Below are 22788 nucleotides of genomic sequence, written 5' to 3' on the forward strand. Positions count from 1 at the left end.
TATCAATGCCCAATTTGAATGAGTGCTTAGGCTTAGTTGTTTCGCCCATGATAAGCACAGAAAAATAATTGCAAAGCTTGTCGTATTTAAAGACAAGCAAAACATTCCTGCTTCTGTGCACAAGCTAAAAGGTTCCCCATTTTCTATTTGTGAGGATTTTGCACCAAGCACTCGCTTTGCAGAATAAAAAGCTGCTACAGTATGCCAGTACATAGGAGAAACCATTCAAGTTGTTTTTTAAGTGACTGCACATTGAAAACAAGGCTTATGAATATGATGTAGCTGGCACCATTGTAGTGAGTAGCAGATAGCTAAAGAAAGCTACTGGCTCTTGGGTTTTTAAACTCCCCTTGCCACTCATGTAGCTCTGCTGCTCAAGCTATCATATACTACTACACGTAGCATACTGAACAAGCAGGATCTACTTTGTTCTTTTATAGAAGACAGCGTTTCTGAAATTTTTGCTTTGACGGAAATGGGGTTGCATCAGAACATCACTGATAGCATATATCAGCACAACTGTACTGATAAAAGGAGTGGTAGTGTCCTGCTTGCAGTGAATAAAAGCATTTCATCTTTTGCAATTGACACTGCATCCTCCTTTGAAATTACCTGGGCTGCTTGCCAGACCCCTTTTGGAACAATTTTATTTGGTGTCTGTTATTGTCCTCCAGAAATATGCCTTTCCTTTGTTGATCTTCTGCATGAAAGCATTGCTACCGCCTTGCAGAAATTTCCAGCTAGTAGTGTTTACCTACGACAGGATTGTAATTTTTTCCAAATTGCTTGACCAAAGTTGACATCCTCTTTAGAGCTGTAACCAATTTCATTAACTTGACTCTAGACTATAATCTTTTTCAAGTAGTTGATTAACACACCTGTGATACTAGCATTTTAGACTTGGCACTATCTACCACTCCTGAAACTGCTGCTTTTATGTCAATCTCAGATGGTTTCAGTGATCATTAACTGCTACAACCAACACATCAGGTATACTTGCAGTTTATAGCATTGCAGCATTTTAAAAAATACGGCATTATAACAATGCTAATTATCATGTCATCAACCCTAAACTTGGTCTTTCATTTTTTCCATCATTATCACATCACTCTGTCAACGAAAATTGCATCTTTTATAAGATAATGTTGCTTGATCTTGTTGACAAATAGACCTAGTTTAGACAAATAGATGGTTGGTTCATGGCTATGGTGTTGGTCTGCTAAGCACGAGGTTGCGAGATCAAATCCCGGCCACGGCAGCTGCATATCAATAGGGGCGAAATGTGAACACACTTGTGTGCTTAGATTTAGCTGCAGGTTAAAGAACCGCAGGTGGTCAAAATTTCTGGAGTCTCCCACTATGGCGTGCCTCATAATCAGATTGTGGTTTTGGCACATAAAACCCCTTAATTTAATTTTTTTTTTGTTTATTTCTTGACAAATATGTACCATATGCTTATGCAACTAATGACAAAATGAAACCATGAGTCACTGAGAAGTTTCAAACACTTTAAAATAAAATAAAGCATCTCTACCATAACACAAAACGTAGTTCTTACGAGTCCTCATAGCGCAAGCAAAAAGATTTTCTAAACGAGCATACTCTTGCCTTACACAGTGCTAACATAAGTATGGTACTTTGCCCGCGACTTACCTTCTCTCCTAAAGACTAATCCACCGAAGTTTTGGCAGACGATAGAGCCTAATCATGGTGACATTTCCTTGATGGACGACAACCAACTGCCTCTTCCAGATGAAGAATGTTCTATGGCATTTAATATGTTCATTTCATCTGTTTTTACCGAGGAAGACCATTCTGGTGTTCCAGTAGTTCCGGAATGTGATCACGCATTTATGGCGTCCATCGATATCTCAACTGAAGGTATTTCCTTCCTTGTTAAAGTCTCAAAATATCATCTGTCTATGGTATTCACAATATTAACACTAAGCTCTTCGAAAATGCAATGTCTAGTTCAAGTGTTATTTTTTATCACATCTTCAAGAAGTCTCTATCAACTTGTGTGCAAAACCATTAACTAGAAGATCATGAAGGTTGTCCTTATTTTAAAAGTGAACCTCGCCATGTTTCGTGACTGTTAAAGCTGCGGCCTGGCTGTTCTCTTGCCGAATAGGCCAACAAACCACAACGGAGCACTTGCGCCGCATGCGCCACTGGGTTCCTTGCAGCACCACCAGATGGTGCTTGCCTCAGCGCATCCACGGCAGCACCGGCTCCAGCCATGCGGGGAAAGAAAAAGAAAGAACCAGAAAGCTCACCTTCACGCATCCACAGCTGCATGATAATGTGGAAGTTGTCAAGTACATTCCTTATTTCGGGAAATCCTCGGCGCACGCACACATATGCAGTCTGCATTCCGTTCCGCTGCACCGCACATGGCTTGCTCTGCTGATTGCTTCACTCAGTTCGTTGTCGCGTGCTCCCCGCATGCCGACCACGCACACACGCATTCCATGTTCTCCCTCCTCGCCACACACCTTTGCCTACCGTCTCGTGCTTGCGACTCTACGCCACCCGGTGTCGGCCTGCTACCCTCACAGATCCGCTTTCCCCCCCCCCCCCCTTTATCCTGTGAAGAGAACTTCCAAGGCACATGATAAGGGCTGAGCCTGTCTGCATTAACGAGGCCTTTCTGTTTCCCTGTAGCCGGGTCTCTGAGTCTGTCTCTGACTCTTTTTTCTTTTTTAATACGTCTTTATTTCTGCATTTAATAGGCGAAGCCTTGCGGCAGAAAGGGGGTGCTCTATGGGGGAGGGGGAGGGGGACCGGTGCTCTCTTCTTCTTTATGCACTCACACAAAGCTTCACTGTATGTAGATTCCAACTCATCAGATCTGCGGCATTAAAAAAAGAAAAGTAGGCACTCCCCTGAAAACTATTGCCCAGTAATATTGATATCTGTTGCATGTAAACTGCTTGGGCACCTAATCGGATCGCACATCTTGAAATGAACGAGTTCTTCTTTACAAAACAACATGGTTTTAGGAACAGCTTCTCTTGCAAAACACAGTTATTAGAGTTCACCACTGATCTACATATTAATCTGAATAACAGCCAGCAAACAGATGCCATATTTCTTGACTTTCCAAAGGCATTTATTGTTTTGCTCATTGCCATCTCATTTCTAAATTATCTGCTCAAGGTATTGACTCACTAATGCTTTCATGGCTTCGAAACTTCTTATCCCTTCGTCATCAATTCACTGTTGTTAACAACTGTCTTTCTTCTGTTACTGAAGTCACGTCCAGTGTACCCCAAGAGAACGTCTGTGGGACTTTTACTTTTCTTGACATATATCAATGACTTACCTGACAACATTTCCTCTTACATGCGACTTTTTGCTGATGATTATGTTGTCTACCGCGCACTCGATTCTGCTTATGACCATAGAGCCTTCCAGAACGATCCTGACATTATTAACAACTGGTGCAATGCATAGAAGATGTTGCATAATCCATCCAAATGCAAAATACCCTCGTTATCATGTAAACGCAAAAGTTTAATATTTTCTTGTGACTTCAATAGTAAGGCTGTGTCCCGTGCTACAACCTACAAATACCTTGGCGTGTATCTAAGAGCTAACCTTTCTTGGATTTCATATGTCACCATCGTCTGTGCTACCGCATCTGAAATGCTTGGTTTTTCTGTGGTGCAATCTGTGAACTTCAACTACTAGCGTGCGTAGATTAGCATACCTTACGTTTGTGTGCTTGCAGTTTGAATTTGCATTGTCTGTATGGTTGCCATATAAAAATCACTTATCTGCAATGCTCACATGCGTACAGAATACAGCTGCCTGGCACATTTCTAGAAACTATGATCGTAACTTTAGTATAACACACATTAAGTTTCATGTCTCTTTGCAGCCTCTGAAAACTCATTGCACAGTCGCTATGCTGCGTCTACTTTACAAGTACGTTTGTACCGATAGGGCATGCCCCATGCCCCTTGAAACACCTGCACGCATCACGTCAAAATTAATTAACCATATTCAAGCGCATTTTAGGTAAAACCCGCGCCTTCAATTTATCTGCCCTGCCTCATGCCATAGCTCACTAGAATGGTCTTCCCAATGAAATTGTTTTCACAACAGATCATGAAAGGTTCTGCAATTACCTGCGCATGCTTTTCGCCTGATGCGCCTTGTGTGTTTATACTAAGCAGAGGCGCAATCGGAGATCGTTCTTTGGAATTCGTTTTCAGATTCGCCTCATAAGATTGGCCTACGCTGTCCGCCATGGGGTCCGGCCATGTTTGGGGTTATGCCAAAATGACGACATGCTCCTGTCGATCATTTTCAAACCAAGCACATCATCTACCAGGAGCAGAACACGACAAGAGGTGTTCTGTTCGAGCAATCACGTGCTTGCTATGAGATCGGCTTCGCATGGCATGTCTCGTGGATTGGATAGAATCCAGTCCATAATATAATTTGAGAAAATGGTACTTCCAATGACATCTTCCATTGTCGCGCTGGCTTTGTTTGAGGAGGAAGCAGAGCGCTAACCTTCGGAGGCCTTATCACACATTGTGCTGCTACATGCTGTTGGTATTGCCTCTTGAAAAGCGTGCCACTGTTCCCATTGTTTTATTTTTCGCTGTGCATTACACCATCTAATGACCATGCAGAGAAACGAAAGTAATAAATTGTAGTAGTCATGCGTATTACTTTTTGAGAACATGTTTACTCTTGAGAATAAAAATTCTTTTTTTTTTCATATAAAAATTTTGTTCATTAGAAGGTGAGAAACGTTTGGTTTTGTAGTATGTTGTACCCAAGCAGACGACAAATGAAGCATGTTAGCTTTCAGGGAATTCAGCGCTTGCCGATTGGCTACTCTCTCCCTCCCATTCTCACAAATTTTGTAGATTGCCCACTTTGTCATGTTGCAGTGACTGAACACGTTCTGTTCCGAACAGAGATCTCCGATTGTGCCCCAGTTATGTTTCTGTGTCCTAGACACTGGCCTCCGCCACTGCTGCCGCCAGTTTCCACTGTCTGTAGCAGTTACCACCGAGATTGAACCTGGGGCCACTGTGTGGGAGTCAGCCACTCTACCACTGAGCCACGCCAGTGCTCACTAGCATGCTGTGAAAAAATGCCCTATAAATGCAGCCTAGCACACGAGGAGACATGCAATGTGACATGTGGACCGTGTATTGTTGATACATACAAATTTTGCATTGAAGTTATGTTATATTCCACCAGGTGTCCCTACATCTAGCATTTGCATATAGCAGCTGCTTGCTGCATGTAGCTGGACTTGGTTAACTCAAGCAGGCTAGGTAACTGTTCGTTACCACCCCATTTCAAAAGGGATGCCAATAGATGGTCATCATCAACAGCAGCGTACCGTGCCACGGGTCAATGGATTTGACATATGTGCCACGTTGTCTGGATACCTGTGTTTACTCTTCGTTACACATTATGGCACCTCCTCGTAAGGTATGAACCGCTGCTGAAGAAGCGAATCATAGAGCTATGCGCGTCACTGCAACCAGGCAACGTCGGGCTCAGCAGACCGCTGTGCAGAGCACAAGCCGCAGCTCGCCGTCGATGCGCGGACAGATTGTTCTCGTGAAAACATTGTGGAGAGACTTTGCCGTGAAGATCTCGTAGTGCATTGTGTCAAAAATAGAGCTCCTATGGAGCTGCTCCTCCAGCTTATGCTGTGACTGCATGTGCCGTGCAGGCATGTGATTTTTTTTCTTTTTTTTATGTGTGTTGCTGAGGTATGTATTTTTTACTTTAGCTCCAATAGTTCATTTACAGCTTATTGTTTTGATGTTCCCTTACCTAATGCCTGATGGAGGGCCTGTAAAGGGTTTCTAAATAACTAAATTAATAAATAATGAAGCAGGTTTGTCCCACTGAAGCATACATGGAGATTTCTTTCATTCTGCATTGTTCAGCTTCAATCAGCAGTTTCTAGCTTCTGTACTATTTTCTTGCCATCTTGAAGGGGCAGCGCAAAAAGACGATGACTGAAGGCAGGAACACACAGGACAGCGCTGTTTTTTGCCTGCGCACTGATAATGACGCCATAGATGGGAGAGCACGTGGCTATGGGTTATGTACATAAGTGTGTGTATGCCTTCGAATAAAGTTAGTTGTGAGTTCAGCGCTGGCCTGTGTGTTCCTGCCTTCTGTCATCGTCTTTTTGCTCTGCCCCTTCAAGATGTTCAACCAGTACCAACTCGCCCAAATGTCGATCCTTCTACAGTATTTTCTTGCCATCCTGCAGTATATTGAGTGCACTGGCCCTCCCGTCACATGCGAAGGCTTTCTTTAAAGCAGGTGGCTTGTTGTGTTGGTGACATGTTCAGGTTTCTCCACCAAACTCTGGCTTCGTTTAGGGCCAGGGCTTTCTGAACTGTCTTTAAGGATGCAAAGTCCATCTCAAGTTTCCACATGAGTATGCTGAATGACTTACTGTCATTTTGGGTTCGTCATCTTGATCAGTGTTTGATAAGTTTAGCCTGCAGGGTGATAACACCATCTGATGGAATTGCGTTGATTTGCTAGCGGTGGACTTGAATCTGTGAAATCTGAGGGCTTCCGGGCTTGCTGTACTTGCTGAATTCAGGGACTGTTCCTAAGAAGTCAATGGAAACGCAAAGCACAGTTATCGAATGTGTGAAAATGCACATGCGCTGTGAAACGGTGGCTGCATCAGTCATAGCTACAATTTTGTTAGTTACATTCATGCTTGGGCAAAGAGCAGGATTCAAGAGTAATACCCACATGTGCTCACTTTGTCAATGCGCTCTGGAAATGGCAGTTATGGGCAGCCATCTCATTTGTGAGGCATTTCCAACACGCGAATAAACGTGAGTTTAAGCTTTTTCTACAGCATGGATGTTGTTAACATAATTTTTCTGGCAGGTTCTCAAAGAGTCAAGAAACCCGAAATTATAATAATTTAAAAGCATATTTTTTAACCGAAACACTTGCGCCCCTTCTATGGGCAAACAGACGTGGTACTAGTGCTGTTCCTTGTTTAATGTGCATTGGCTTTGTTGCCTCATCTGCAGTCTTGACTTGTAGGTTTTTGGAGGAGTGGCTCTATGATGGACGTTGCAATGACCCATATGGAGAATTCCCCATTCTGATACACAAGCAGGAGGTGGAGATGCGAGGTGAGGCCTTTTCCTGCTTTCTTCAAATAACCCGTTCAGAGCTAACTTTTTCCTCTTCTGATTGATCAGTATTCTGCAGCAGCAGTTGGCATTATTCTTGACTTTCTCTTTTATTGCAACTGCACTTGTTCAAAAGTCAGGACAGAGTGTAGTCAAGCCGATTAATCCCCCTTTTGCACGATTTTGCATGCAAGTGCCAGAAACGTTTTGACGGCATCGATGGTTCATGCAGCAGACATTGCGCACATATGCAATAGCGCTTGCAGCCTGCAGTATTGTCAACGAGGACGCAAACTGGTATATCATCGGTGCAGTGCTGATGATGCGGTATTTGCATTGTGTTTCAGTGGAAACTTCAGCTGTTCACAACGATATTTGGTTAATGTATGGTACGTCACAATATAGGCCGACACAACACCAACGTCTATAATAAGTCCACCTGACGCCAAAGCCAACATTCAGCCAACTAGTTGACAGAGTGTGTCAGTGGGAGATCTATATTGTCACACTAGTATGACGAAGACACAACCAAAAACATGACCAATGGCAGTGAGTCGTGATAGTGTGACAGGTTTTCGTGCCTATGATGCCGACAAAACCAGTGTGCCGATTGCCGTGTGAATGGCTGCCAAATGAGAACATTGCACCGGCAATGCGAATGTCGCATGCAGCTACACCTGTGTATGTATTTATTCATGCTCAAATTGAGTCGAAACATCCTTCCTAAATTGAAATGCACAATTTCAAGCCCTTGCCAGCCATCTACATTGAGTTTGAGGTACTAGTGTCAATCTCGTTCAGCGCAGCTTCATTAGGCCTAGCGCAGCCTACAAAGTTGTCCACTACTGGCGGACCTGAAACACAGGATAAGCAAGTATAAAAAAGGAAACTACATTTATAGGTCTGTCCTCGCCTTACCGAGTTGAAGTAGACCACTCTTAGCATAGTACAATACGCATACAAAAAATGGGAAGCGGCGACATGGTTTAGTGCCAACACCACGGTGGATCACCGTTCTTGATTCAGGGCTGTCTCCATGATCACCGGCGCTTCCATAAACGAAGTGCAAGTATGTGGAGTGGTAGATCTGTTTGTATTGTTATGCTGACAAATTTGTTAGTTACCAAGAAACACAGTTTGCCTCTTATGCCAAACAGCCAATAAGTGATGGCCCTTTCGATACTTCAGCGTAAACAACATCACTCAATGCCATGCGAGTACAGCAGGCATTAGCATTTTCAGTTAGTAGCTATATAAATGAGCACATATGTGCACAGCGTCTACTCTAGCAATGCGCAATCGAACACACAAACTATAGGCTGATGAACACAAAAAGTGAAGACACCTGTCAAAATCGGCAGTTACCGCCTTCCCAAAAGACGGCGACTACTGTGTCGTATCATCTCATGGTGGTTTGCAACGGCGGTGCTCCACTTGTGAAGATTTACTGCAGTGGCACTCGTGTGGCCAGCCACCGCTGTCAGAGGTCAACAGAGCGAGCATGAGGGAGGTCTCTCTGGGACAGCAATGGGTACGAACACGTTTTTCTCTCGTCTGCTGGTCCCCTTTGTTTGGGTCTTGGACTTTAGGTCGCGTACGGTGCCTTTGACCATGCAGCGAGCGCATGCCGTGTGTTTATTGTTTTTTTGGACATTAAGCTGAAATGTGATGCCTAGTGCTCATGTGTGATCATACTACACCACATTGAACTTATTGCAGGTCCTAGCCAATGGAAATTGCCCGAGCTCTCGCAAGAGAACCCATTGGTTATCGCAAGAGCAAGTAGCATAGCCGCAGGGACTATTCCTAGCGGTGTGTATTGGGGAGCCATCCTCTCACAGCGACATGCTAGCGGCACCCTTCCTGTATTTTTCGCCTGTGGTGCGGGAACCCTTTGATTCCCGTGCTGGCCTAGGACCAGGCATTTGTGCAGTGTTGAGTGAGACGGAGCGCCAAGACACTGTTGGAAGTCCGGCAGGCACAGGGGAACAAAACCAGCATGTGTCGCTTAATTGCCTGTGGTTTCATATTTGCTGGATCTTGATGGGCTCCTGCTGGAATGCATAGTCACCGATAAGGAGTCAGTGGGCCTGTTTAATGTGGTTATCCCCAAAAGTCTGAGAAGTGCACTGTTGCAATTCTCTCATGTTGAACCCTTGGTCAGTCATTTGAGTGACTCCAAAGTTTTTGCAAAGCTGAGCCATACTGTGACGTTGCCCGGCATAAAGCATGGCATTTTTCGTTATTGCCGTTCCTACCATGCATGTCAAACGGTGAAATCAAGGGGTGGCAAGCCACCCTGGCTGATAAAACCAGTTCACAGTGAGCGTCCATGACAAGTGGCCAACTGCAATCTAATGGGGCCTTTCCCCAGAAGTAAGCAGTGGTTCAACAACCTGAAGGTAGTCGATTATTTTTCGAAATGGGTGGAGTTGTTTCCTCTCCTGAAAGTGACAGCACGAGCGGGACTGGAAAGGCTGCAAGAAGTGTTTTGTCAGTTTGTCTTTCTGAAGAAACTGATAGCGGATGTGTCCTATTTCACCACTCGTCTGTTTGGTGCTACGTGCCGTTCTTTAGGAATTAATCACTGCACTACTTTATCCTGCCATCCACTGTACAATTTGATGGAGCGAATCCATAGCACTCAAACCAATGTTAGCAGTCTTTGTAGGAAGTCAGAAGGATGGGGCAGTCCACTTGAGTGAACTAGCGTTCACAATCCGAGCTGCCGACAATTTTTCTCTTCTGCCTTCTTCAGTTTTGGAATGAAGTTGGCAAATCAGACTGGCAATTAGACATAAGCAGACTGTTCTGCTTATGCTTCAGCGCTTTGAGACAAGCTTTGTTGGGCTCTCAGTAGAGCAAGGCAGAGTTTGGTGTTGGCCAGGGCCTAGCACAAGGCTCAGTATGGCCAGAAACATCGCCAACTTTCATTCAGTGCCGGCAATCTTGTTCTGAAGCACAACCACGCTCTTAGCAATGTGATCAGGGGGTTCTCAGCCTCGCTCGCTTTTAAATGGCTTGGTCCATACTGTGTAGAGAAAGTTTGGTCTCCACTTGCATACTTGTTGAAGGATCCCCCTTCAGGAGAACTCAGCTGTGCCCATATCGCCAACCTGAAAGCTTTTGCATCACGTTCGGATAAGCTCACGTTGGTGCCTGTCGGTGCGTGCGTCAATGCCCAATCTCAGTCAGTGCCAACGGAGATTGCCTGAGCTCTCGCAAGTGGGCCCAGTGGTTATCACAAGAGCAAGCAGCATAGCCACAGGGACTTTTCCTGGTGGCGTATCACGGGGAGCTATCCTCTCGCAGCAACATGCTAGCGGCGCCCTTTCTGTATTTTTCACCCTTGGCACGGGAGCCCTTTGATTTCCTTGCCGGCCCAGGTCCAGGCGTTTGTGCAGTGTTGTGTGTCCCCGGAGACAATGAACGGTTTCGGCTAACAAAGGAAAGTACTGTGTTTTCTTTTGTGCATAGCACTCGTTGCCCCTCCTTTTGCAGCTTATGGTATACAGCAGTGCGCTAGACTACGAGAACCCGCCGTGGTTGCTCAGTGGCTATGGTGTTAGACTGCTGAGCACGAGGTCGCGGGATTGAATCCCGGCCACGGCGGCCGCATTTCGATGGGGGCGAAATGCAAAAACACCCGTGTACTTAGATTTAGGTGCACATTAAAGAACCCCAGGTGGTCGAAATTTCCGGAGTCCTCCACTACGGCGTGCCTCATAATCAGAAAGTGGTTTTGGCACGTAAAACCCCATAAAAAAAAAAAAAGACTACGAGAGGTTCGACAGCAGGAAGTTCTGAGAAACCATATAATGCCCCCCTAACACTTTCCGAAATCAACAAAGTACTCACTACTGGCAAAAAAACAGCGCCAGGTCCGGACAGAATACATTACGCAATGCTCGCACACCTATCTTCAAAAGCAGTTAGACATTGCTCCGCTTTTTTAAAATAATCTGGGAAACAGGAAAAATACCGAATGAGTGGAAAAAAAGCCATTATAATCCCTTTCTTGAAAGCTGGAAAGCATCCTACAACAGCTACCAGCTACCGACCTATAGCTCTCACAAGCTGTCTCGCCAAGTCCTATGAATCCATTATAAACATCAGATTGGCATACGTCCTCGAAACTGAGAACCTGCTCGATAATCATCAGTGTGGGTACAAGAAAGGCTGCTCTACAACAGATCATCTAGTTCGGTTAGAACACGAGATACGTGCGGCCTTTCTACACAAGCAATATTGTCTCACAGTTTTCTTTGATCTTGAAAAGGCGTACGACACAACATGGAGGTTCGGTATTTTAAGGGATTTAGTGTATTTAGGGGTCCGCGGCAGAATGCTTAACTGTCTAGCTGATTTCATGTCTGATCGAACATTCCAAGTGCGTTTAGGAACGGTGCTGTCCAGCGTATTTATTCAGGAAAACGGAGTACCTCAGGGATGCGTATTGAGCACAACATTGTTTGTGGTGAAAATGAACTCGCTCAATAATGTAATTCCATACTCTATAATGCATTCAGTATATGTGGATGATCTTCAAATTGCATGTCATGCATCGAACATGGCAACCTGCGAACGACAAATTCAAATTACACTAAACAAACTAACGCACTGGGCATCTGAAAACGACTTCCGCTTCTCAAGTGAAAAAACTATAAGTGTTATCTTTACACAGAAAAGAGCCCTACAAGCAGATCCTATCCTCAAACTACAGGATGCCACACTACCCGTAAAACAAGAACACAAGTTTCTGGGTGTCCGGTTTGATAAAAAGTTGAACTTTCTCGCACACATCAATAGTATTAAAATCAAAGCGAACAATGCACTTAACATTCTAAAAATCCTCTCCCGGAAACGGTGGGGCTCTGACTGTAAGTGCCTGCTACACATCTACCGCCCTTTGGTGCGTAGCATATTAGACTACGGTAGTATTACATATGGTTCAGGCAGACTATCTTACGTCCGACGACTTGATCCAGTCCATAACCGAGGACTACGACTGGCATGCGGTGCTTACAGAACATCACCTATACAGAGCTTACATGTTGAATGTAATGAGCCTCCTTTACAGCATCGCAGAGCGCTACTAACTTTTTCCTACATACTCAGAATCCGATCCTCACCACAGCACATATGCTACAACATCGTCACACAGTGCAGCTCCACGCTTACATTATACAAATAAACCAAACATGATTAGGCCGCTTATCCTGCGATACGAGGAATACTGTCGGGATTATGACATCCCTCGGGAAGTCCTCCAGGTTGCCAGAAAGCCAGTACGTTTACCCCCGTGGTGTGATTTCATAGAGTTATGTGATTGGACACTAACACACTTAAAGAAAAAAGACACACCACATGAACACATTATACAAGAATTCCGCGCTCTTCAAGACAAGTATATAAACTAGTACATGGAATTTTATACTGATGGCTCTAAAACGGAAAAACACGTGGGTGTGGGGGCCGTAACAGAAAATTGGGAAACAAGTATTCGATTACCTCAGCATGCCTCTGTCTACACAGCCGAAATGTACGCAATATGGACGGTAGTTCAAAAGATCATTGCTGACAAACTTGAAAACACTGTCATATACACAGATTCATTAAGCATACTGAAGGCTCTACACATGAAATCCCAAAGTGAACCCTTGTTAGGCGATATTTTGAACGCATTATCGTCAAACAAATATGGCAGATCAATTAAGTTTTGCTGGGTACCAAGCCATGTTGGAATATTGGGTAACAAAGCAGCGGATAGATGCGCATCAATGGCAGCGTACAAAAACATTCAACATACAGCACTTCCATATAAAGACAGTGTCAATGCGATTCGGAAGGCCGTGAAATCAAAATGGCAACGCGATTGGGACAATTTTTTAAGCAACAAGCTTCATCTAATTAAACCTGTAATTGGTGAGCGGAAATCATGCAGTCACCAGCAACGATTCTACTAGGTGATCTTGTGTCGACTTTGAATTGGACACACACATCTGACGCACAGTTTCCTTCTCCGAAAAGAAAACCCGCCAACTTGCGAAAAATGCAGTGAAGCTCTCACAGTCATGCACATCTTAATAACATGTCCACACATCAATACACTGAGACGGAGGATTTTACACAGCCTGTATAATTTGCACATTTCATTACACCCTGCCCTATTACTAGCAGACGACCCCCTAGTGCCATTTCCTAACCTCATCTACTTTTTAGAAAAAGCTGGTTACTTACACCAACTATAATGTAAAGCAGGTTTATCTGCCCTAACTCTCCGTTTTATTTTGTCTTGTGACTGGCGCAGCATGGCCTTAGTTGCCTTTGTGCCATTAAACCCCAACTAACCAACCAACCAGGTGACAGGTGACACGGCCCTGTGGCTCGCTAAGGCCGAACCCAGTCGGTACTTCTGTGAGATACAAGACCTCCACACGTATCTACACATTGCCACATACTCAGTGAGCCAAGTTGATCTGACGGTTGGTTTAGAACCCAATGTTACCTCAGCACAGAAGCCCGATGCACTAACCATTTGACCGCAGACAACCCAGTGACCAAGGTATGCAGGAAAACGGTTAGATACGAATATACATATATCCATACATACGTGCAGCCACCAATCACAGTTAAGAGCACAGGGGTTTTGTTTGTATGTCCCTTCACTTGAACTACTGTAATTGTTTTTTTAACTCTTCCTCATCTCTTAAGCAATACCCCACCACTCGCTAATGTCTAAAACCGGAGACGCAGCGGAAGGAGATAAAAATATCACCACAGATGGGCTCCTTGCAGCAGACAAGTGGCCGTGGTCACTTGAAGAGGTGGTGGGATGGAGGGGTTGATAATGGGAGCCAGTACGATCCTTGTGATAGCAACTGTCTCTTCAGGCCCATTGCGCAAGATTGTGAAATGGTATTCAGAACGTTTGATGACAGGGCAAGAACCGTCGTAGTGGGGCTGGAGAGAACAACGAGGCATGTCAACACGAACAAAAACGTGTGAGGATGTTTGCAGGTCTGAGGGTAGGAAAATTTCACGCTTTTTCATGTGAGCAGATGTTGGCGATGGACGAAAGTTATGCATGAAAATGCGCAGACACTGGATGAAAGAAGATGGATCTGAAACATTCTGCGTAGATACAGGGTTGACGAGGTCACTAGGCAAATGGAGGGAGCAGCCGTAAACCATCTCAGCTACAGAGCAGGCAAGTTCTGGTAGGAGTGTTGACCGAAGGCCAAGCAGCACGATTGGAAAGTGCGATACCCAATCCTTCTCGTGAGGCTGAGTGGGCAGTGCAACTTTCAAGTGTCAATGTAGCCTCTTGACGATGACGTTAAATGCGCTATGGTAAGCAGTTGTGCAAATACGTGCACAACCCAGAAGGGATGTTACAGATGTGAAAAGTGCCAACTCAAACTGTCTGCCCCGATCAGTGGTCACTCTTGATGACACACCAAAATGACTAGTCCAGGTAGACAAAAAAGCATGAGCAACTGTCTCTGTCGTTATGTCAGGCATTTGAGCTGCTTCAGGCCACCGTGTGTACTTATCACTACACGTAAGCAAATAAGTATAACCACGGCATGGTGGCAAAGGTCTAGCGAAGTCCAAATGAATGGTGTCAAAACGTGCATTTGGAAAAGGAAATTTGCCCAGTGGAGTCTTGGTGGGTCGTTGCACTTTGATACATTGACTGTGCTGTGCGATGCCAGTATTCGGTGACAGTGACCGATTGTGATTGTGTGTCTATGCTCCTTCCTTTCCTTATCTCTACTTTGTTACCACTTTACCTCCCCCTCCCCTCTCTCCCCAGCTTAGGGTAGCCAACCGGATCTTTTTTCTCTGGTTAACCTCCCTGCCTTTCCTCTCTCTCTCTCTCTCTCTCTCTCCGTTAAGTAGCTATACGTATGTGATGAAGCTCGAAATTCGGCCATTGTCAGCGTAGATCATAAAACGCTCCCATGAAACAACCGGACATGTGTAATACTGACTTGATTTGTTTTTCTTCAACGGTATTTTTGTTCGCTATAAAGCTGTAACCATTGCACGGTCAGATTCAATAATTTCGTTTGTTTTCTTACGTATACATGCCTGAATTACTATTATCTCCCCTATTATTGCGAGCGCAGATATCGCAACGTTATTTAAATGAGTTTCTACATGGTAAATAAACTGCATATCTTACAGTTAGGTTAGGTTCACCAGACCGGACTCGGCCCCGATCAAAATGTTAGTCACTGACGCAGAGTAACCACAGCCGCACGACCAAAAGCTTGGCATTTCAATTTCATCTCCTGTATGCAAGGTTACCGCGAAGCCCTCTGGACACTTTCTTACCCTTCGTACTGCACATTGACGATTCTGTATCGAAGACATTGTGTCTCGCCGAAGAAGCCCGTCGAATAGCTCGTCTTCGTACTCTGGCCTTGCAAAGTCTACGACCGTCACATACAAGTATCGTTGGAAAAAGGTGACTTGGTCCTTCTTTGGACACCGCAACGCAAGCGTGGATAGTGCCAAAAGTTCTTGTCACAATATTCAGGCCCATTTGTAGTTGTGGACCGCCTGAGTGAACTCACCTACGTCATAGCTCGCCTCCTGTGCAATGGTCGGCGATCAAGCAGAACTCAGCTGACTCATATTGCTCGCCTGAAGCCTTCTACCCTGCTCGTCCATCCTGACTCGCCCCGCAGGCTTCGTCTGCCTGCGGGGAAATGTTATGGATACGAAAAGCGCGGACAAGAAGAGAGAAGAGAAGACTAAGAGAACGAGGAGTTTCGAGAACAAGGAGACTCTCGGGGACAACAAGCAGAAAACGCGCTCCATGCCCGGTGTAATTAGTTTTGTAGAGCAATTTATCACGGACAGTAAAGCGACCGCTGCCTTTAGATGTACAGGCGGCAACAAAAAGTGGATCGAGGGTCACATCATTCCGTTGTTCTCGCTGAAAGTCTGCCGCGTCAAGGAACGTAGAAGTAACAGCAGTGAGACAGTCGTCAAAATTCTCAGCATCGCACTCAGTAGTCATAAGAGGAATCCGAGAGAGGCAGTCTGCGTCAGCGTGACGACGGCCACTCTTGTACGATACCACAAAGTCGTATTCCTGGAGGCGCAGCGCCTAATGTGCGAGGCGACCAGAGGGATCACGCAAACCGACCAGCCAGCATAAAGAATGATGGTCGGTGATAATCTTGAATGGTCTACCGTAAAGATAACACCGAAACTTTTGTATAGCGAAAACTGCTGCCAGGCATTCCTGTTCCGTAACCGTATAATTGCATTCAGGTTTGCTCAGGCAACGGCTGGCATATGCGACAACATGTTCTGCGCCACTGTGACGTTGTACAAGCACTGCTCCTATCCCGATTCCACTAGCATCAGTGTGAACTTCAGTCGGGCAAGATGGATCGAAGTGACGCAAGAGAGGTGCTGACGTTGGTATAAACTTCGGTTGAGAGAATGATGCGTCACACTCTGGTGTGCAATTGAAGGATGCATTTTGTCGCAAAATACTTGTCAATGGGTAAACGATGTCGGCAAACCGGGGAAGAAAATGACGAAAATACGAACATAGGCCAATGAATGAGTGGAGTTCTCATGCTGACTGCAGTGGTTTGAAGGAGCTCACCGCTTCAATTTTACGAGGATCGGGTCTGATGCCATTCTTGTCGACTAAGTGTCCCAGGACCAGTGTTTGACGTTCGCCGAACCGACACTTTCTTGAGTTTAGAACCAGTCCAGCTTTCTCAATGCAGTCGAGAACGAGGCTGAGGCGTTCGTTACGTTCTTCAAACATGCAGCCAAAGATTACAACATCATCGAGGTAACACATACATATCTCCCACTTTAGACCACGTAATACTGTGTCCATGAATCTTTCAAAGGTGGCAGGAGCATTGCAAAGGCCAAAAGGCATAACATTAAATTCGAATAGGCCATCTGGAGTCACGAAAGCAGTCTTTTCCTTGTCGGCAGGCTCCATAGGTATTTGCCAATACCTCGATCGCAAATCAAGTGTTGAGAAGTAAGAAGCAGGGTGTAAGCAATCAATGACGTCATCGATTCGCAGTAGTGGATAGACATCCTTTTTCGTCACTGCGTTCAGATGTCTGTAATCCACACAGAATCTCCAGGAGCCATCTTTTTTTCAGACCAGGATTACTGGGGCCGCCAGCGACAACACCCGCACGTGACGTCACTGCACTAACCCTTTAAAACTAACACGCCGAGGATGACGAGGCCGCCTTTGACGAAGATAGGTCCTCCTATCGAAACGTTGGCCAGCCTGTCTGAGGCACTTCATCCCTGTTTACAAACTTTATACCACAGTGTGCTATTCCATCTGTCAGCCCCTTTCTTGTTTTTGGGGCTGCCCATGGAATAGACGACTCTTGAACGACACCTTTGTTCATCATCTCCTTGACTTACTCTGCAATAACTTTGCGCTCTGACGATGACACTCGGTAGGGCTTCTGGCGGATGGGGTGTGCTGAGCCGGTATCTATTCTGTGATGAGTGCTGGACGGCGGTAAATGAAGGGGTGCATCTCCATGCGTGAAGTCGAATGCAGCCTCATGTCTGGCAAGGACCTGTACTAGTGCTTGCCGTTCCGATGTACCGAGAGCCTTGCTGATCATGCCAAGCATTAGCTCTTCAGAATGACGATTATCGCAAGGAGAGAAAGCTGTAGAGAAGTCCGTAATTAGTGCCGCTATTGAGCTACATGTGGCTTTATCGAAGAGAGCGATTTTCATACCGCGAGGAAGGACAACCGGCGTGGCGGAACAGTTCAGCGCCCACAATGTGGCGACTCCTTTCGTCGTGCACACGACAGAGCAGGGCACAAGTATATCTTTCTTAGCACAGTTTATGCGGAGAGGCCTAACTACAATGTCAACACAATCAGCATCAACAGTAGTTGCCGAAACACAAACGGGCGTCAGGCACCACGATGGTGCAATCACTTCATCAAGAACACTGAGTGTGTCTGTGTCCCTGTCTTCACCAGCCGAGCTTTGTTCAGAATGTGCTGATATAAATAACTTGTTCAATGATATTTCGCCACAACCACAGTCCACGGAAGCGCCGCACTGTTCAAGAAAATCGATACCAAGAATAACATTGTGCGAACAACGAGAAAGAACAAGGAATTCCAACACGAACACTTTCCCAGCCAACAAAACACTCACAGCACAAACACCAAGGGGATGAAGCCACTCGCCGCCTACTCCACGAAAGGTAATGCTGTCGTTCCAAGAAAACATAACTTTGTGGCCTAGACAGTTTTTGAAAGCGAGGCTCATCACAGACACAGTCGCCCCAGTATCAACTAACGCCATGGTCGGTATTCCGTCAATCGAGACATTCACTTTGTTTTTGTACATCACAACAGGCAGAGGTATTTCTTGCAAAGACCGTCCTGCGACCACACCTCCATTGGCCGCGGATGCTAGTTTCCCAGCGGCGGTGAGCAAGAACGGCGCCGAGGGGACGGAGAGCGACTGAGACGGCTATTTGGTGGCGTCGAACTCCGCTCAGATGCTGGCGAATCGCTGCATCTGGTCTCGTGAGAGAAGTGATCCCTTGGAAGTAAATCGGTCGTCCGCCAGTCATACGAAGTGCGGGTTCTGGGTGGTGAGAACATCGATGGTGTCCTACGTGATTGACGGGCTCGGTGACAATACTGAGCTATATGGCCTGTGGAACCACAATTGTAGCACACGGGAGGGTCGCAGTTCACAGCGTCTTCCTCGAAACGAATGGTAGATGGCTGCGGGTGGCGAGAAAGTCCGTGGTCATGTTGATAATGTGTCTCTGCTGCTTGCTCAAATCCGTTACATCTTTCATAAGTCGCGTCATGGTAGTAGGGTCGGTGCTGTTCTTGTCGCAGCCTGACAGAAGTCGCAGGGTGTCGGGGGTAAAAACGGGGCTGCTCTCGTTGTGGCCAAGCGTCATAAATAGGGCCTCTGTCGTAGGGATGTGGCTGCTGTCGGGGCGCGAGTTCATAATCCTCAGTGCCCCTTGCTGCAGGGAACGGGGAGAAGGATGCCATGTTTGGCTCAAAATCTGCTGGTAGGCGGCAGCTATGAGTGCCTGGATGTGTCACTTGCACGTGCAGGCTGAGTTCTTCCTGAACTATTTGTCGGATCGTTGATGCAAGATCAAGGGGCTGGTTGCTGTCCACGCTTGCAACTATCGTCACATTGGCTAGCCTGCCAAACTTCGGCGTTATGCGCCTCGTCTTTAGTTGCTCGAAAGTGCGACAGAAGCCAGGTTGTCTTTTGCGATGAGGAAATTGTAAACATCCTCGGCAATTACTTTTAGGATGTGCCTGACTTTGTCTTCCTCGGACATTCCAGAGTCCACCATCCTACACAGTTTTATTACTGCCTCAATGTAGGTCGTGCAGGTTTTGCCTGGCACTTTCGCACGTTGCAGTAGCGTCTGTTCTGCCCTTTTCTTTTTCATCGCGGAGTCGCCGAATCGCTCTTTGATTTCTGAAACAAATCTTCCCCATGTTGTGAACGTTTCCTCGTGGTTGTCGAACCACAACAACGCCGTATCCGTTAGAAAGAACACGACATTCGAAAGCTGAGAAGCACTGTTCCACTTGTTGGCGGCACTCACCTGGTGATAATAGATGAGCCACTCCTCGATGTCTTCATCTGATCTTCCGGCGAAGGGACGCGCATCTCTCAGTTGCAGAACAGAACTTGTCGGGACAGCAGTTGGAATGGGCCGTTGTTCGTCTGCGTCGTGGGACATATTCAGCTCCGGTGGATTCGGTGGGAGTCCAGCAAGGCGACGGCTCCGTCGAAGAACTTGTGCTTCAGCCTCCGTCTTCGGGTGTCGACTACCCCGCACCTTCCACCACAACTGCTACGAAGCGTTGCGAAGAAATGGTTTTATTTACAGGCGAGGGACGATGATCGTAGCGTGATTGTAGCGCAGCCCGGCCTCTCAGACTCCTCGTTCTCTTCGTCTTCTCCTCTCTCTTCTTGTCCGCGCCTTTCGTATTCGTTACAATATATATATATATATATATATATCACCTGGCGGAGAATATGGAAATTTACAAGACCTCATAGTAGCTAGGAGACAGTTCAGTTTCACAGCCCGAGTCCTCTAGTACCACCAAGAATCTGGTGTCTCTCGTTGGTGTAATCTTCCTTCGTGTAATTGTGTTATAATTGGCTATCACTAATATTGCTTCGCCTTTCTGGCAAAACTGCAGCCTCTCTTTCTCTTTCTTTCCATTTTCAGTGAGTGCATGACTGCTGTTAATTCTGACTTCAAGTGAATCCGGCTTCGCCTCATTTCGGTTACTGAGTGAATTATACAGGGTGCTCCAACTATGCACCAGCAGTAGTGTTTCTCCAGCTGCCCAGTAACTTTTTGTTACTGAGATATATTTCGGTAATTGCAATTATTTATCTAACACGAAAAGTAGTGTCCTAATTATCAAAGTGTCAATCGGACATTTATAGGCACCCAGTGGCGTCATCTATCTATCGCCATCTATCGGAAGCGCCAGCGAGTCGCTCATACTACGCCAGCGAGTCGCCATCTATCGGAAGCGCCTCGCTGGCGTAGTATGAGGGATCACGCAGCGCGCTCCTCATAGGGTTTGCTGTCAGCGCTCACTGAAAACACCACGCGGGAGCTCTCCCGGACATTTCTGTAAGTACTTTCGAAATGTGAGAAGTTTTTTACTGTCTAAATAATAATCTTGGGCAAACAGAAAGCACAGAATCGTTTAGAGACGCTATCTCTTTACCGAATACATACACTGAACGCCACTGTGCACGGTCGCCGCGATGGAGTCTCCCGAACCGGCTTCTTGCGTGAAAGATAGGCAAACGCTGAGAGCAAACTATGTGAAATATGTTCTTATAGTGTTTGTGTAACTAAATGGAGCATAATAGAATGAAGCCTCAATGCAACGATCGCACAGCTTCGCAGCGACCAACTGCGCGTCTGCGTGCTTGTCCGCGTATTGTTTCGCTTTCGCCACGTGCGCGTTTTCGCACCATGCCATGAGCTTTAGGCCGCAAGATATAAGCATTTGACAGTATACAAGCAACCATTGTTGCGTGGGCGCTATCAGAGCTGTTCAAAAATAATTTCATTGTACAGACTTCGACCCCTACGGGGGCTGTGATGTGCCGTCGCGACGATTCAATCTTTTTTGTTTTCTAAATTATTGGACGTTTCAATATTATTTCTCGAGTTGCGTCGCACTATATGTTTATCAGTGTTCTCAGTGTGCGATTTCCCGCTGCTTCTTTTTTTGTAATCCAGTGCATTAATTCATAACACAAACATGATCATATGCCATGTTTCTTTTACCCGCCGTGGTTGCTCAGTGGCTATGGTGTTGGGCTGCTGAGCACGAAGTCGCGGGATCGAATCCCGGCCACGGCGGCCGCATTTCGATGGGGGCGAAATGCGAAAACACCCGTGTGCTTAGATTTAGGTGCACGTTAAAGAACCCCAGGTGGTCGAAATTTCCGGAGTCCTCCACTACGGCGTGCCTCATAATCAGAAAGTGGTTTTGGCACGTAAAACCCCAAATATTATTATTATGTTTCTTTTTTAATGTGCTTCTTACCGCTCCCTTTCCCCTCCAGTGAACTTGCAAGTATCTATAGCATCGACAAGTTCATAGACCAAACCATCATGACATTAGTCGCACAGCGGACTCGGGTGAGCGTCTCAGTGCGCGTTTTCCGAACATCGCAGACCCGGCGCCATAGCAGAAATCTTCCTCGCGTATGTGCTCGCTGCATACCCGAGTTGTAGCCGATGACTGTTTGCCGGTTTTATGTTTCGCTAGCCAGGCTTCACGCAGCTTCTTGTCCTGTGGCTACTTGTGAATAAGGCTGACACCAGGCTCTGTTGCGTACGTCTGGCACTGCGGCACCGAGCAGTAGTTTACCATGTTGCGCGCCTTCAAAGGCAGCCACTACCTATTGTAGTGCTTTCAATCGTTGTAAAGGAGACTCTCGAAGCGGGAAAATCTCGCCACTAAATGAAGACTGCAGCGTACGAGGGAACTTAAACTCTCGTTTTCCGCTCGCTTCGGCGCTCCCGAAGCAGCCGATGCGGCCGCTGTGTCCACGTGATCCCTAATAGCACGTCACGCCGACGATCGCGCCAGCTTTTCCAGTGGTGCAGCTCGAGGCCAGTACATGCTGTTTTTTCTGCGCCAAATAATACAGGGTGCTGCACTGATAACTTGTGATAAGCGCATGTGCACATCTTCTGTCAAACTGTAAGGCTTCGCAACCAATACAAATGCGGCATCGTAGAAAATAAGGGTCACGTCACAAGTAAAAAAAAAATGTACAAAGTTTTAACCATCTTTTAACTACCAATTTTAGCGGCAACATTTCATTTACAAAATTGAAGGCCGACATTCATATCTTGCCCAACAACAACTTCACAAAGATCGTCGTAGGTACTATGGCCTGCAGTATTTTGGCTGTGGGCAGCCCTGAACGAAAATGAAAATTAAATTGTGTCTGAGTGACGCTGATCTCCCCACCATATTAGAAAAACGGAAAACACCACTTGCCTCCCTGCTGCGCGGGCGCCAATGTTATGACAATTACGAGTTCTCTTC

At 46.0% G+C, this 22788-nt stretch overlaps 1 protein-coding gene across 4 annotated transcripts in view; it reads left to right on the plus strand.

Moving 5' to 3' along the window:
• Grip163 (gamma-tubulin complex component 6) overlaps window positions 1–22788 on the plus strand; it is a 525896-nt gene that overhangs the window by 259609 nt on the left and 243499 nt on the right. For 2 of the 4 annotated variants that reach the window (XM_075670058.1, XM_075670059.1), the window contains exons 14-15: window positions 7066–7157; window positions 8877–8969. In XM_075670058.1, coding sequence (XP_075526173.1) covers window positions 7066–7157; window positions 8877–8969 — 185 coding nt within the window. The remainder of the gene's footprint in view (window positions 1–7065; window positions 7158–8876; window positions 8970–22788) is intronic. The other 2 variants (XM_075670060.1, XM_075670061.1) reach the window with 1 other exon arrangement.

Source organism: Dermacentor variabilis, chromosome 9, assembly GCF_050947875.1.
Source record: "Dermacentor variabilis isolate Ectoservices chromosome 9, ASM5094787v1, whole genome shotgun sequence".
Classification (NCBI taxonomy): Eukaryota; Metazoa; Arthropoda; class Arachnida; order Ixodida; family Ixodidae; genus Dermacentor; species Dermacentor variabilis.